This window comes from Loa loa, assembly GCF_000183805.2.
Source record: "Loa loa unplaced genomic scaffold supercont3.455, whole genome shotgun sequence".
NCBI classification, from domain to species: Eukaryota; Metazoa; Nematoda; class Chromadorea; order Rhabditida; family Onchocercidae; genus Loa; species Loa loa.
Window position 1 is genome coordinate 6,873 of NW_018108635.1, and position 14,069 is coordinate 20,941.

Consider the following 14,069-nt stretch of genomic DNA (forward strand, 5'->3'; position numbering starts at 1 on the left):
AAGCTAGCAGATCGCTCTAAATAAGATGAATAGAAGGGGATAGCAGTATGGGAAGAGAGGAGATTAATTCAGATTCTCTCCTCAATAATGGGATACCTAAAGAGCTGTAAGGGTATTTATTCATATTATCCCAAACTCATGATAGTTCGATTGCATTTCGTTATGGAAATACAGCTCTTTTGAGATTCCGTATTCTCACGGCATAAGTACTAATGAAATTTACTTGCACTGCATCGACAAGATTTAATTGTTTATCTGTTTGTACTGGTCAAGAACAATTAGACAAGAACTGTTGTGGCAATCGTCTGAATGTTTCTTAATTCACTTCATTTGTTTGAAAACTCTAAAGTCTCTTTGCTTGACGATGTTATGACAATCCTAAAAATTCTTAAAAGAGATGAATGATAATTTGAATAAGCTAGATGAAATAATGATCAAATCTATAGGCAATTTGTTTTCGACCTTTTCAGTTGGCTGAAATTTGTACTACTTCCAATTAGCTATTGATACTTGTAGCCTTGTAAAATATCCATAATATGCTCAAGTAGTTCAGAATAAATCAGTTTTGCTGAAGAATATATGAGGGAAGCAAAACCCCGATCTAAAGAGATCAGTTCATCGATATGTCTGATTCTGGTCCCGGATATCTGAATAATAACCGGTAAAAAAAGAATTCTACTCCAAGAGTACATTAAAATAGATGGAAGACATTCAGTTCTTCATTTGTCTTGTTCGTGGATTGTTCGTTTCGCTAAATTTCGAGAAATATGAGATATATCTAACATTCCAGAAAGACACGATATATCGAGTCCCATATCCCCATCACCAAACTCTATACAACATCCGTCCACCTTATATTTTATAATTTTTTTGTTTCGAAGTCCAGGTTCAATATGGCGCGTCCTGTCACTGTGCTAATACGTTTGTTTTCATATGTGTCCTTTTTTTCCTCTCCCTCCTATCACTTATGGTGTATTCGACACTGCGAAAGGAATCTCACATAGTTGTTCTTCTTTCTAACGTTTTCATGATATCCCATGTTTTTGCTGGTTAAGGTCAAGTGATCTCGAAGTTAAGAGAGTACATAGCTATGAACAATAAATTTTGTTCTGAGATTCCGAAACTGCTTAGGAAATCTTTCTGCTCCATTATTTCATTTCAAATAATATAAAACTTAAAAGAAGAAAGAAGAAATTTGCTTCATTCCCATTGAAAACAATGACGGTAAATTTATAAGATTAATATACATCAAAGTTAAAATTACATTTTTGCTGAATGGTTTTCACCTTTTCATGAAAGGAATGAAAGAAGAAAAAAACTGAAACAAATCATAACTAAGTCGGGATGACCAAATAAATTAACCATATCTATTGATTCAAAGTTCAGGTTGAATGGAAGTCTTCACTGCACTATTATAAATTGTTCAAGGACTTTTGTAATCCCAAAAATGAACTTTCCGATTGATTTTTAGCTATATATAACATCGGCAGCAAGGTTAGTCTTTCTAGTAATAAAGAGATGATATTAAACGCTCTTTCCTATGATTGTACATTTTCACAGGAAAAAAAAAACAAATCAAAAATGCGAATTTCGATATCATCTCTTTATTACTACAGGGGTTGTGATGCTATCAGCATAACATGAATGTGTCCTTTTCTCATCCTATATTATCCGCGTTCCGGTGCAACATCAGATCAAATGGCAGGATATACAACAGGAATAAATGTGACAAGTTTGAATTTCGTAAATATGAACAATGATTTCCACTTTTTAACTATAATCTACAACACTCTTCAAGGATGACATTGCGAAGTAAACTGTAATAATACTTTTGGAGTATTTTTCAGCCCCAATCGATTTGTGTTGTATGCACAAGCACAAGTTTGGACGAAAAATGTAGTAGCAACCTTTATGATTAAATTTCAACCTCACTGATATTGTAAGACACTCCGAGGAAAAAGAATAGCGCGAGGGGATTAGGGAGATAATTATCACTGGATCTGTGGCAAAGAGCGAAATGTTATCGTTGGTTCAAGAATGATCGAAGTTGCTGGTAATTTTAGGACAACGAATGATGGATGCGTAAGATAAGGGAGCGATAGTTAAAAGGTGAAGGGAGCTGGAAAGGGTAAGGCTAAGGGATGTGGAAGAGAGGAGAGAGGCTTAGAGAGATAGATATGAATTGAAAGTGGTCGTTATCGAAAGCTTTCTTAGTGGGCCGATTTTCAATTTAATGGAGAAGCAAGAAAGAGCAGCCTTTTTTCATCCGAAACTGATCGAGTTATATGCTCGATTGACAGCTTATCCCCCAATCGTCCACTATTACTACTATATTTTTAGGCTGGGCACTTTGCCATTTACAATTAACGGATACAAAGGTAACTGAAAAATACACGGCCTAACTTCCTTCACCAATCATTCAAAGAGTAATCGCTGATAGAATACCACTTTCCTTTCCCTCTCATTGATATGCTAAATTGCTAAATTGACAGAGGGGATAACTTCTCGAATATCGCTACCATAGTCACTGCTTAATTTCAATCCATATGATCTTCTAACTTATACCAAATATGTAGAAACAGGAAACCATTGTTCTTTTTATGTACAACCGATTGGGGTGAAAGGCCCCTCAATACTGCCCCTTAACTCCTGTTCTGCAAATACAAAAAAGCTTGAAGTTGAGGTCTGCGCGCCACATCTTTGTATTGGTAGTTTCAAAGTGCGTATTTAACAATTTAACTCAGAAATTGTTTAGTATCACTGTATGCAGCGTATCAAACAATTCAAAACTATATGTGGTACAATTACAGCTAAAGATTTACCATAGCCTACTTCAGAATTAGAATGAATGATATATTATGAATCGGTAATCAAAGTCAATTGAACAATGAAAATCTGAATTTCAGTTACTCGAAAACTGAGATTTATTGTTTGAATTTACAAAGTTTCAGTGAAAATTACATATTGTTGCTTTGTGTAAGGTCAGGACTAGAATAACAAAAATGCAATATTTGGTGACCTTTAACCTAGTAATTCCAAAAATATCCCAAACAGATGTAAAAGACGAGAATAATTAGAAGGGTAACTTACCTTCCTGTAGTGATATTCCTAAGAGATATATCCTACTAGTATCAGTGCAGTAGGTCATGCTTTCCAGCACTTTCTCAGCATTGCCAATACACTTCCTGATGACAACCAGTGATGAGAAGTTGACCCGTTTTTATGGCTCCTCGTGGAAACCTAACCATCTCAATATTCGACTTTCTGAGTAGAAGCATCATTCAGCATTTTTCCACTTATAAATGTTCATAGTAATAATGATACAGAACAACAAAAGATTTAGCAACTTGATTTATACAGGTTGTTAGAATTATCCTGCTAAATATCATACCCGTGAAAATACAGAAAAATTGACGAGATGAGGCTCATTATAAAACGTCATTCCCAATCGGACAATAAGCGCCGTCAATGGAAATGTTTGTTATCACAGATAAATTACTACTCTAACACATTTCCTAACAGCATGGTAAATTATAATATGCTATATGTTATTCTACAAATGACAGCAACCAGTAAAGTAATTCTTGCACCAAATGGTACCAAACGAGATGCCTTTTGCGAACATGGATATTGTGATTCATCCTGAAAAAGGGAAAAGAAGCACCTACGTGTATGATTATCAGAAAGATAAAAAATCCATTTGATTTATTCCTAAACAGAATGAGACCATGACCTGACACAAAAGTGATAAAATTTGATGACGTAGCAGAAACTAGTTGCACTTTCTAAAACTGAATGTCCCAAAGGATAAAGGTTAAATGAAAAGTAAAAATAGGAGACCAAGTTTGAGATATAAACTACTGAATTTACAACTTGATGAAGTTTCAAGTTACAGATTTTTTCTTAAATTAGTGAGTTTGACCTCATCAGAATGTACACATTTCGACGGCGATTTACGTTGCTTTGCATAGACATGTCGACACTTCCTATCGCCAATATCTTCGGAAAATGAATCCACTACGTTTGTACTTACGCTTATCTGTTGCTTGTCTGAAGCATTATCCACCTGCAAGTAAAAAAATGTTAAATCTTGATTAGATAATATGTGAATATAAATTTTTACATATTTGCACCGAAAACTTAAATTATTGGTTATTTTCCAGCCATGACTATAAGTCAGCATCTATTTCACTAAAAATTTTTAAAAATTCCTTGAAATGTTTAGATTACTTTTTTACCCACCAATCTTTATTTTTTGATTTAAAAACTGGAATCTTTATATCTAAAGGAAAGTATTTCAACCTGGCTGAATGTAGTCATGAATTCGGGTGGCATGGAAAGTGGACATCGTGTTTCATCATAGCAAACAGAGAAACTCGACGCCGGATTGCTCTGTACAATAATAACTAACAGCAAATTGGTATTTGGAACCCAATGAGCATACATTTTTCTGGAAGCAAAGAATGCTGTTAGTCCTGTTAAACCGAATCCATGAAAAATTCGAACAAATGCCATAAACAGCTAACTTACACAGCGCATTTAGCTGGATTATGCTTGCACGGGCGATCGGCTAAATTATCAGCAATTAGCGCTGATGATTTGGGCATTTCCCTCTTTGATCCATTGTCTGACCAATTCTCTATACCCCAATTTGCCAAATAGTACCTAGCAGCTTTATCGCATGAAAATGTGTCGCTATCACCAGTAAACGTTGCAGTGTATGCTGAAGGATGTATTTTTTAATGTTTTTTTTTTTTTCGCTTAAGTTCCATCTACCACGAATACCATCTTTTTATGCATTTTAAAGTCTTAAAATAATAAGATTCAATTCTCACAGGAAGACTACGACCAATAACAATGTACGAGTTTGTCGAAATTAGACATAAAGTTAGATGTTAGTATCTGACAATAGAAACCACATTTAAACTTTGAAATTTAAATGAAACCATCAACGGAAGGATGTATTAATGATGTTAATATTTGAATGATAGCGAAATTTTGCAATAACGCCAACAATCGACTCCACACCCGCAACAACGATCCAAATATTGCATTAACCTGAATAAAAAAAATAAAAATATGATCCTGGTTTTGTTTTTAAGATATAACCTTGAAAGACACATCTCAGTTCCGAGTTTTTAAAATTTTGCATACGTTCATAAAATAATAATTGTTAGATTTGACGGTTCACATCGAATGTCCTACTAGATTTTACCCTAAAAGCAGCGCCAGCAGTGTACATGACCACTTCATTCTCTTTACAGACTGCTTGATAATCAACATACGTTGTTCTGTAAAAAAAGTTATGTCAGTTTTTTCATTTAATCATATTTGATTTAACCAAACACTTTTGAGCAGGAATTCAATTGAAGTATTCCCAGTAACACCTTTAGAAATATTAAGTACTATAAAAATCTATCCGAAATTTTTGGGCATACTCAGTATAATAGTTATTCTTCAGCAACAGCGTCATTGTCCGTTCTGTAATTCGATTCACCGATCCAAACCAGCGTCCTAGCAAGTCGAAGTTTTTTGGGATTCCTGCTTCATATACAGGAAATCCACTACTGCTACTCATAGAAGTATTCAAACTACTATAAACGATATATGCATGCTCATCCAATAGAAAACACCATCGGCGTTCATCCTTCAATAAAATACCATTACAAAAATTATAAATTTCGCAGAAATCAAAAATTGCTTTAGAAATTTGTAGAATTTCATTTGCATGGATCATTCTAAATTAAAATACAATATGAATTCGTTTACTTGTGGTCCACAACCGAACTTCCTCATTACTTTTGCCATATAGTCCAGTGTTAATTCCAATCCCACCACACCAACTAATGCATTATCAATCTCTAATGCTTTAGTGACCGTTAGAAGAAGCGAAACATTTTCCGGACGACCATACGTTGATTGTGTCTCTTTTTCATACCAAAGATAGGCTAAACAAATAATTCGAGTAGATGGTCCGATCCGGAAATACTCTTTACCGCTAACAAAGTTCGGTGAAACATACTTTCTCTGTTCACATCAACAACCAAACGTCCTGGCATCCGAACGCTGCGTTGAAAGTACTGATCTTCACTGGAACGACGATTTAAGTCTCTGATAAAGTGCTGATAGCTTCTGGAAAGGACAGTGTATTCGCTATTTCGTTTTTGAATTCAAACTTGGTCGGGTAAGTATGGGACATCCTCTTGAATAACAAAATATTTGATAAATTCATTCAGTCAGATTTCTCGTAAATTAACTTTATTCTACTTACGGATTTATCCAGATAGGAAATTTTTTCCTAGCCAGATCCGCTCAAACTCTGATGATTTTATGGGCTAAACTAACGGTGTGAGCTAGAACTAGATAATGTTGCAAATTTGAATGAAATTTTTTAGAAACTTTTGCAACATTTTCTATAGTCAACTAATATGTCTAAAATACAGTTCTAAAACAAACATTTGCTGCTTTGGTATTGCTTGAGAACCCATGGTAGCTGTTGTTGGCTTCTGCACTGATGCAGTTTCTGATGTCATCGTTGGTGGCAAATTAGGATTGATATTTGTCAATCCATCCGGTAATTCATCCCAATATTTTATCATACCCGAAGCGGTCGCAAACCAAACAAGGTGAATTTGTTTCCTGTAGTAAAAACTTTAACAATAATCTTAACAATAAGACTAATGACACAAGCTACTAGCCAAAACAAGGAGGGTTCAGACAACAATAGACTTGTGGTTATAAGCATAGAAAGAGTAATGGATCTTTACACTTACTTTTTATTGTCCTTCCAGTTGATGTCCCATAAATTTGTCAAATCATTTGTTGCTTTCATATCAAACAGGAAACGGTCGATGAGAGGCTTTCGATATTCACAGTGCTTGGGCAGACGTCCATCTTCACGCATTTTTCGGACATACTCACGAAACGCAGCTTCAGGAGTTAATTGTGCATCATGATCGCTCAGTAAGCAATAGCGCCTGAAAAAAAATGGAAGTATTGTTGCTGAGCAACATATGAATATAAAAAAAAAAGTGTAGTTCGTTTACATTTTGTCAAGTAACCTTTCAATAACACCGACAAGTAATTAGCAGAAATCAGACCAGGTGGGATGCATCAGCCAATTTGGCATGTCATACCACAACAGTTTGACATCACCATAGTTCATTTCTTTCTTTGGTTTTATTCGTTTCTCGTCACCGTTCGCTACTGCTAATCCGATACTACAATCAAAGTGATAAGACGATATGTTGTTTGAAACATTCAGCTCCATACCCAATTTAGGAACAGAAGAAATAGAATAATACTTGTTTGGCTGACCATTTCACACAAATACATATGTCTTTTGAATTTTGACAGAAAACAAATTTTCAATGTTGCACAATCAAAGAATTAAAGAACAACCCGGTTTTCGGAATCCAAGCGATTTTCAAAAAACAATTTACCTAGAGCATTCAGCAAAAAAAGACATACGTGAAAAGTGATTGTTTCAGGCATTCCGAATAATACTTGTTCGACTGGCGGTACACACGTTCCTGCAGCCAGCATTACAGATCATTTAAGCAAATAAACAATTAACTAGTAAAAAATGAACGAACTTACCAAATTAGCCGTTGCATATAATATATCCAAAGTATATGCTTTTCCATTATCACAATTAATCATTGAACTACGCATCTGAAATGCTGAATTGTTGAAAACTTTCCTGTTCAAAATAAGCAATTAAGTGAACTAGGGGAGTTCAGAGAACAGAATTTATCCTTTTCTAAATTTTACTTCATATATTATCATGAAAATTTGTTTCTTCAACAAGAAATTCTGAAAAAATAAACAATCGAACGAAAGACAGGATATGATCTGAATCCGTTCAAAAATAAAGGCAACAAGCAAACGTACAAGTGCAGAGTCTGCAAAGACTGCATGAAAAACTCAAAAGACAAAGAAGTACAAAACATCGAATTATATATCAGTTCAAAATAGCTCTCAAGAAATCAACCGGATGAACCCACGATGTTCAAAAGAAAAAGAAAATCATAAACAAGAATGATACGGCATGCAGCTAATTTTACAACAGAGAAAAACAAGCAATGCCGCAGAATTTTACCTCACTAGTATCGTACTGTAAACGATTCTTCACTGATAAATGATCGTTTAACTAAAAAAATGTTAATAGATATGCAAAATAGAATTAAAAAGAAAGAGCAGCAAGAAGAGTAGAAGGTATCCTGAACAAGCCTATACGTCAAAGTGTTCAAAGTTTACCGTTCTTAAAATTACGATTGAAAAACTAACTATTTGCTGATTCTGAGGTACTTCAAGTTCCAGAATATCGATATTGTTGTAATTCAACTTCATTTGTTTTGTTTCCGGATCCTGTAAAATCTGGTCTAAATTGGTATGAAAGTTAATCCTACAGCGAATATGATTTAAGGATTTTTGGTTTTTATCATAATGACTTCAAGACCAAACTTCTGAAAAGAATATTAAAAATCATATACTGCTAATACAGTTAGTGCTCTATTCGTTCCTGTTTACAATGGTTTACGCTTACCAGAGGGCGCATTTGTGGATGGAACATCACGTAGCCATTGTTATCTAGCATAAATGCATAGCTTCGGCTTCCAAACTGTAAATTAATGGAATTCTTAAACCGAAAAGAAATTTAACTCATTAATGTCATTATTATGGTCACTATCTGTTTTATAAACGTTCAAGAAAAGTCAAAAATTAACTTCTTTAGCACACAAGGGAATCTCGTGCTTTAAGAACGTCAGATTTATTTTCTAAAAATGCATCATAGCTTACGTTTATGGTATGAACCAGTTGTGCTAACTCAGTGACTGGTACACTAACGGCAGCAACTCCCATCAACTCTTCATCTTGGATCACAGGATAACTTACCGTTGTAACTAACATTTCTGTCTAAAAATAAAAACATTCTTGATTATCGGTAACTTATCACGCCGTTTTGAATCGGAGCGCAACTTCTTAAAAAAATTAATAAGTTGGCAACATCGAAGGTAGCAAAGATAAGGGCAATAGGTGAGAAAAAGAATAACTTGATAATCTTCAAGAGCGCTTAGCATGCTTTTCCGTGTGTATTTAGGAGTCATTCAACTTTGAGATCTTCAGCATCTAAGTTAGTAGAATTACAAACAGAGGCTGTTAATATTAAAGCAATCATTGCCTCGTCTTTTTAATTTTTTTAAAAATCAAAATGATTTATCGTAATATGATTTATCATTAGGAACCTTGAAAATAAAATTCTAAAATATGACAAGGAACTAACTCTTGGATCCACACGTTTAATGCGAGATTTCTGAAAAATACAATTATTGAAATGAATGAGACATAGGTTAGTTTATGAGGAATATAAGTAACCGGAAGAAAAGCTGTGCAAAATTTGAAAAAAAAAGAAAAAAATTAGGACTTACTTTCTTCACTGGGCTTTGATTGATTGTTAGCTGCAAAAAAAAAAAGAAATAAAATAAAATCTATTCTCCACAGCAGTCCAAAAATCTACTTTTCTACGTCGATTTCCTATATCGCCATCAAAATCTATGTTTTTGTAGATTTTCGTATTTTACAAAAAAAAATTTGTATTTTTCGACATAATATTTGGATTCGCTTATATTTCAGGAAGTATAAATGAGTGAGTAAAATGAAGAGTTGTCATAAAAAAATCTCCGTAAAAAGTAAAGAAAGATCGAGTTTACCAGTCGTTCCTTATATATACCACTCCAAATGGCATCCTTTTCGCCAAAATTTGCACCATGCTTACCGACCGGCCGACTCATTACTTTGATGTAATGCTAAAAACCAAATTAATCAAATGTATTTTCGAAATTTAAACCCTAATGTAGCCAGTAATAGAAATAATGGTCATCAAACAAATAGAGAATTATTACACTTGCTCCAATTCTGACAGAAATTAATAAGCAGATTGGAACAAAACTATGAAGTACTACACCGACCAGCTCATTCTTTCGAAAAATAAATTTGAACCAGAACCTTTAACCAGTTTATTATTGGTTGCAAATAACGCAATCACACTGGCACAAAAGTGGCATAGACTTTAACTTTAGATACCTGAACTTTTTCTTGTACATCAGCCATATTACTAATATGCACCATAAAACCTTTGTTTTGACAAGCCATCCATTTTACCTGCGCCACATCTGTTGCTTCTTCTCCTATTAGAAACGAAAAAAAGCGGACCTACAATTGTCATTTAGTTATGAATTTCCAGGTTTGTTAAGTAGGATTTATACGATGAAGTTAACAACTGGTTATCTTAATCCAAGATATGAGATGACTAATTGGGAAAACTATATCACAGTATGGTAAACAGACAATACAGGTAATATTCGACAGATAATAGATAGTAATTGGAAATGACGAAGTTATTAACCGATTTGTTTTTATTGTACAACTGGAAAATCTGTTTGAAATAATTAGGTGCTCCATCAGTAATTAGCATAATGATGTCGTTACAACCAAACTGCGCTTTCTTTCCCGTATAGTTATGCATCTGTAATAAAGCCATGATACCTACACTATTTATACAATATCAACATTTCATGCAGCTTTGTCAAATGTTTAGAATTCCATAAAAATCTTCATCCAACTTCTTCTTCTTGATGTCCGTCCATTTCTTCAGCATAGAACAACAATATCTATGGATCTAAAAAACTGGAATTTCTTTTCTGCTCTCTCTCAATTCACATAGAAAACACACAACTTTGTCATCTCATTCCAATTTTAAATCAATATTTAGATGTTCAATTTAACAAAGAAGTAAAATTTCTACTTATTTGAACACATTGTATTATTCAACTTGAGTTAAAATTCAAATTTTTTAGATTCATAAATATTGTGATGCTGCTTGTAACACTGTTGCTAAAGCGCTTCTATGAGGCGTCTAAGCGTTTAAGAATTCGAAAGCGATATGAACGAATAAATGAAGGAAAGCAGTACATGCGAAAAGTCAGCAATCAGCGACTTAGTTTTACCTTCCAATGGCAAGCTCATACAAACAGTATGCAGCTTATAATACCAAACATAGCTACTGATAGTTAGCACTTACTGCCTGATAAAGATGATTTGGGACCACAAGAATATGATCTTGAACAGCGATATAATGAACATCAGAAGGTAGTGTACCACCAGCTAACTCCCGACGCAGTGCCAATTCTTCAGTTGTCGTGAAATTGACTGATCCGGGAAGCTATATGTGGATGAAGCGCAAACGACAATAAATCGACAAAAAACAGAAACGAACAACGCGATACCCCTTTCAGGCTAATTAACTTAATAACACCCATCTTCAAGATTATATGTCTCTAAAGGCTCACAACATAGTTTAATATAGAGTTGACGTAAGTTAATACTCTAACGCTAGCAAGATAGTTTGGAAACGGCAGACATGTAAATTATTTACAAAAGCGTAAAATGTAAGCCTCACTTTTTTAGTTTGAAGCGGTTTCACGACAAGCACATCAAACATAAAGCCGAAGCAACAAGAAAGTTGAAATGAAAATTTCGAAATTAACTTATTTGCAAATCAAAAAAAATTTTTCACGGGAAGAAAACTCACTTTCATCAATGTTTCGAAGGCTTTAATCAAGCCTTTCTCATATTCTGCCTTACCCTCTGATGACATACCATTCAGTCGAGCTCGTAGCATCTGAAATATTACCGCAATGCCGACATATCTCCTTACAACTCAGAAATAATATTGGAAACGAAAATTTTTAACATTCAACCGAACTACAGAAATAATTCATCGACGGAAACTACAAGATTTAACTAAAGATGAAAAAATGATTAAAAGAGATGATTAGAAAAATAGAAAATGCAAAATACACAAGAAAAATACCTTTTTGTTGCGAATTGTTGCTTGCAACAATCCAGCTTTTTCGCTACATTCATCCAAGAAACCAACCGTTTTTGAGAACTGCAGGATACCTTTATCATCAAACATAAAGGTAAGAAAATAATTATTTAAAGTTCTGACCTCAAATTTAATTCGTGAAGCAAACGGTCTTGAAGAGTACTAACAAATAATATGTTGAAGAAATCATTATCGGAGAGTGTTTCCAATATTGCTTCTACAGTTTGTTTGGCTATTTCGAATCTCTGGCCAAGCATTGAGCCAGACATATCTAACATTATAATTACATTCTTGGACAGCGTCGCAGCATTTATGTACCTGAAGCACAACAGAAATCTACGACTAGACAGAAAATAAGAGAAAGCGTATCATAAATGTACCAAAAATATTTGTGACACGCAAAAGTTTTCAAAATTCTAGAATACACAGAGAAGGTGGCTTAAATTTCTACGGTCTTGAATCCTTATCAGAAAATTAAAATGATTTCCAGCAAATAAAAATTAAGAAAAAATGAGATAGACATAATAATCATATTAGAGCATAAATCAAAAAGCGAAGAACTGATAATTTTTGTAAAAATGTTCATATTTACCATTCCGTACTCCTGCAGTCGAATAAATCAAGTTTCTCTGCACGATTGTCCCATACCCACGATACCGCTATAAAGTGAAAACGGTCATTCAAATAACTTGCAACCAAGAGGAAACTTTAACTTAACCATAATCCCAATAACAGCTCAAAATATTTCCAAAAGTGACTCCAAAAAAAAGGAAATAATAATCCTTCGAAGGTCATGCAAAATAAATGCGTAAATCGATATCTACCTGGATAGTAGCGCATAAACCCAGACTCTGAGCAAAACATCTGAAAAGCGAGGTCACGTGTTTCTTCTTGATTTGCCCGGTATAAATGGTCGATATCAGACCAATCTATTTTCAACAGCACATCCGGGTCTGCAAAATATTTCCAATTCTAGCTTATTTGTTTCATAAATTCGAAATAAATGAACTTCGTTAGTAACGCATTAAATTTTAGCATCATATCAAGAAAGAGAAATATGAAAGGTGTAAATTCATCGACGAGAAGAATCAATCAGTTCGCGGATAAAGTACACATCTTCAATGATTAAAGCTTTATTGGAGCTTTATTGCCGCATATATTGATTCATTCAAAATGCTGGAAGAAGGATTCTGCTTACACAAATAAGCAAATTATTATAATTTTTAAATGTTCAGCTAGGCTGTTCTCCTACTTCGATCATAAACAGGTGTTGGAACATGAACGGCAGAAGAGAGTGAACTCGTCGGAATTCCGTACAAATTGGCATTCGGTGTTAAATTAAATCGTCGTGTACTGTTTACCTGCAAAAATACACTGAGAAAAGAAAACTGATAAGACTGAATTAAATTCAACCACAGTGACATCTTTCACAGAAGGAGTGGCAGGCCCTCCATTCAATTTCTGGATTTTTCTGGTTTCATCTCTCCAGATCATTGTTTTTCAGTACCTACTTGTGTTTCACATAAGTCTAATGAATGTGAACAGAAATTTCGGAAAGTACCTCAATCACATTAGCGGTATGATCGTGCACATACACTCGGCCAGCATCAGTTTCTTGCTTAGCTGCCATGAAGCGTATAAAATGAGAGCTAGTCGGATCATTCACATCATGCTCAGTGAGATTAGCCAAATTACGTGATTCCAGGGATACTTTCGCTTCCTAAGTTTCAAATCCAGTTTAAACTAGGATTTAAATTCAAATACGGACTTTGTTATGATTCAAATGGAACTCAAATCATTAGCTTATTCAGTATATTTCACCACAGTTACCTCATGGCAAGATTAATTTGTTTCTTTTGTTTTGAACAATTTTGATTTCAAACGATAATTTTTGCTTAATCGTCGCTGTCTATTTCATCTACACAATCGTCTAATTTGAAAACAGTAAACTTACCCACGCAACTTTAGCACGTCGTTTCAAGTATGCCTCGACTGCATTTTTTGCCCTTTTAAGCTCTTTTCGGGGATCAAATATTTCAACTTCACCGTAATTCTTGTACATCTAAATGTCCTGTTATGAGCAAAACATATACTGATTTGATATATGCTGATATATATATATATATATATATATATATATATATATATATATATATATATATATATATATATATATATA

General features: G+C 34.1%; 1 protein-coding gene across 1 annotated transcript in view; it reads right to left on the minus strand.

Moving 5' to 3' along the window:
- Window positions 1-2,768: 2,768 nt before the first annotated feature.
- Window positions 2,769-14,069, minus strand: part of LOAG_18702 (cache domain-containing protein) — a 12,027-nt gene continuing 726 nt past the window's right edge. The window contains exons 3-33 of the mRNA XM_020451365.1: window positions 13,845-13,952; window positions 13,452-13,610; window positions 13,143-13,251; window positions 12,715-12,843; window positions 12,483-12,549; window positions 12,058-12,208; window positions 11,876-11,953; window positions 11,594-11,683; window positions 11,084-11,224; window positions 10,409-10,528; window positions 10,087-10,215; window positions 9,714-9,809; window positions 9,432-9,461; window positions 9,287-9,316; window positions 8,803-8,919; window positions 8,549-8,623; window positions 8,290-8,370; window positions 7,600-7,674; window positions 7,471-7,532; window positions 7,101-7,220; window positions 6,774-6,977; window positions 6,457-6,639; window positions 6,023-6,132; window positions 5,770-5,948; window positions 5,439-5,647; window positions 5,216-5,291; window positions 4,947-5,058; window positions 4,531-4,723; window positions 4,303-4,450; window positions 3,923-4,066; window positions 2,769-3,642 (exon numbers count right to left, since the gene is read on the minus strand). Coding sequence (XP_020304855.1) covers window positions 3,532-3,642; window positions 3,923-4,066; window positions 4,303-4,450; window positions 4,531-4,723; window positions 4,947-5,058; window positions 5,216-5,291; window positions 5,439-5,647; window positions 5,770-5,948; window positions 6,023-6,132; window positions 6,457-6,639; window positions 6,774-6,977; window positions 7,101-7,220; window positions 7,471-7,532; window positions 7,600-7,674; window positions 8,290-8,370; window positions 8,549-8,623; window positions 8,803-8,919; window positions 9,287-9,316; window positions 9,432-9,461; window positions 9,714-9,809; window positions 10,087-10,215; window positions 10,409-10,528; window positions 11,084-11,224; window positions 11,594-11,683; window positions 11,876-11,953; window positions 12,058-12,208; window positions 12,483-12,549; window positions 12,715-12,843; window positions 13,143-13,251; window positions 13,452-13,610; window positions 13,845-13,952 — 3,636 coding nt within the window. The 3' untranslated portion in view covers window positions 2,769-3,531. The remainder of the gene's footprint in view (window positions 3,643-3,922; window positions 4,067-4,302; window positions 4,451-4,530; window positions 4,724-4,946; window positions 5,059-5,215; window positions 5,292-5,438; window positions 5,648-5,769; window positions 5,949-6,022; window positions 6,133-6,456; window positions 6,640-6,773; window positions 6,978-7,100; window positions 7,221-7,470; window positions 7,533-7,599; window positions 7,675-8,289; window positions 8,371-8,548; window positions 8,624-8,802; window positions 8,920-9,286; window positions 9,317-9,431; window positions 9,462-9,713; window positions 9,810-10,086; window positions 10,216-10,408; window positions 10,529-11,083; window positions 11,225-11,593; window positions 11,684-11,875; window positions 11,954-12,057; window positions 12,209-12,482; window positions 12,550-12,714; window positions 12,844-13,142; window positions 13,252-13,451; window positions 13,611-13,844; window positions 13,953-14,069) is intronic.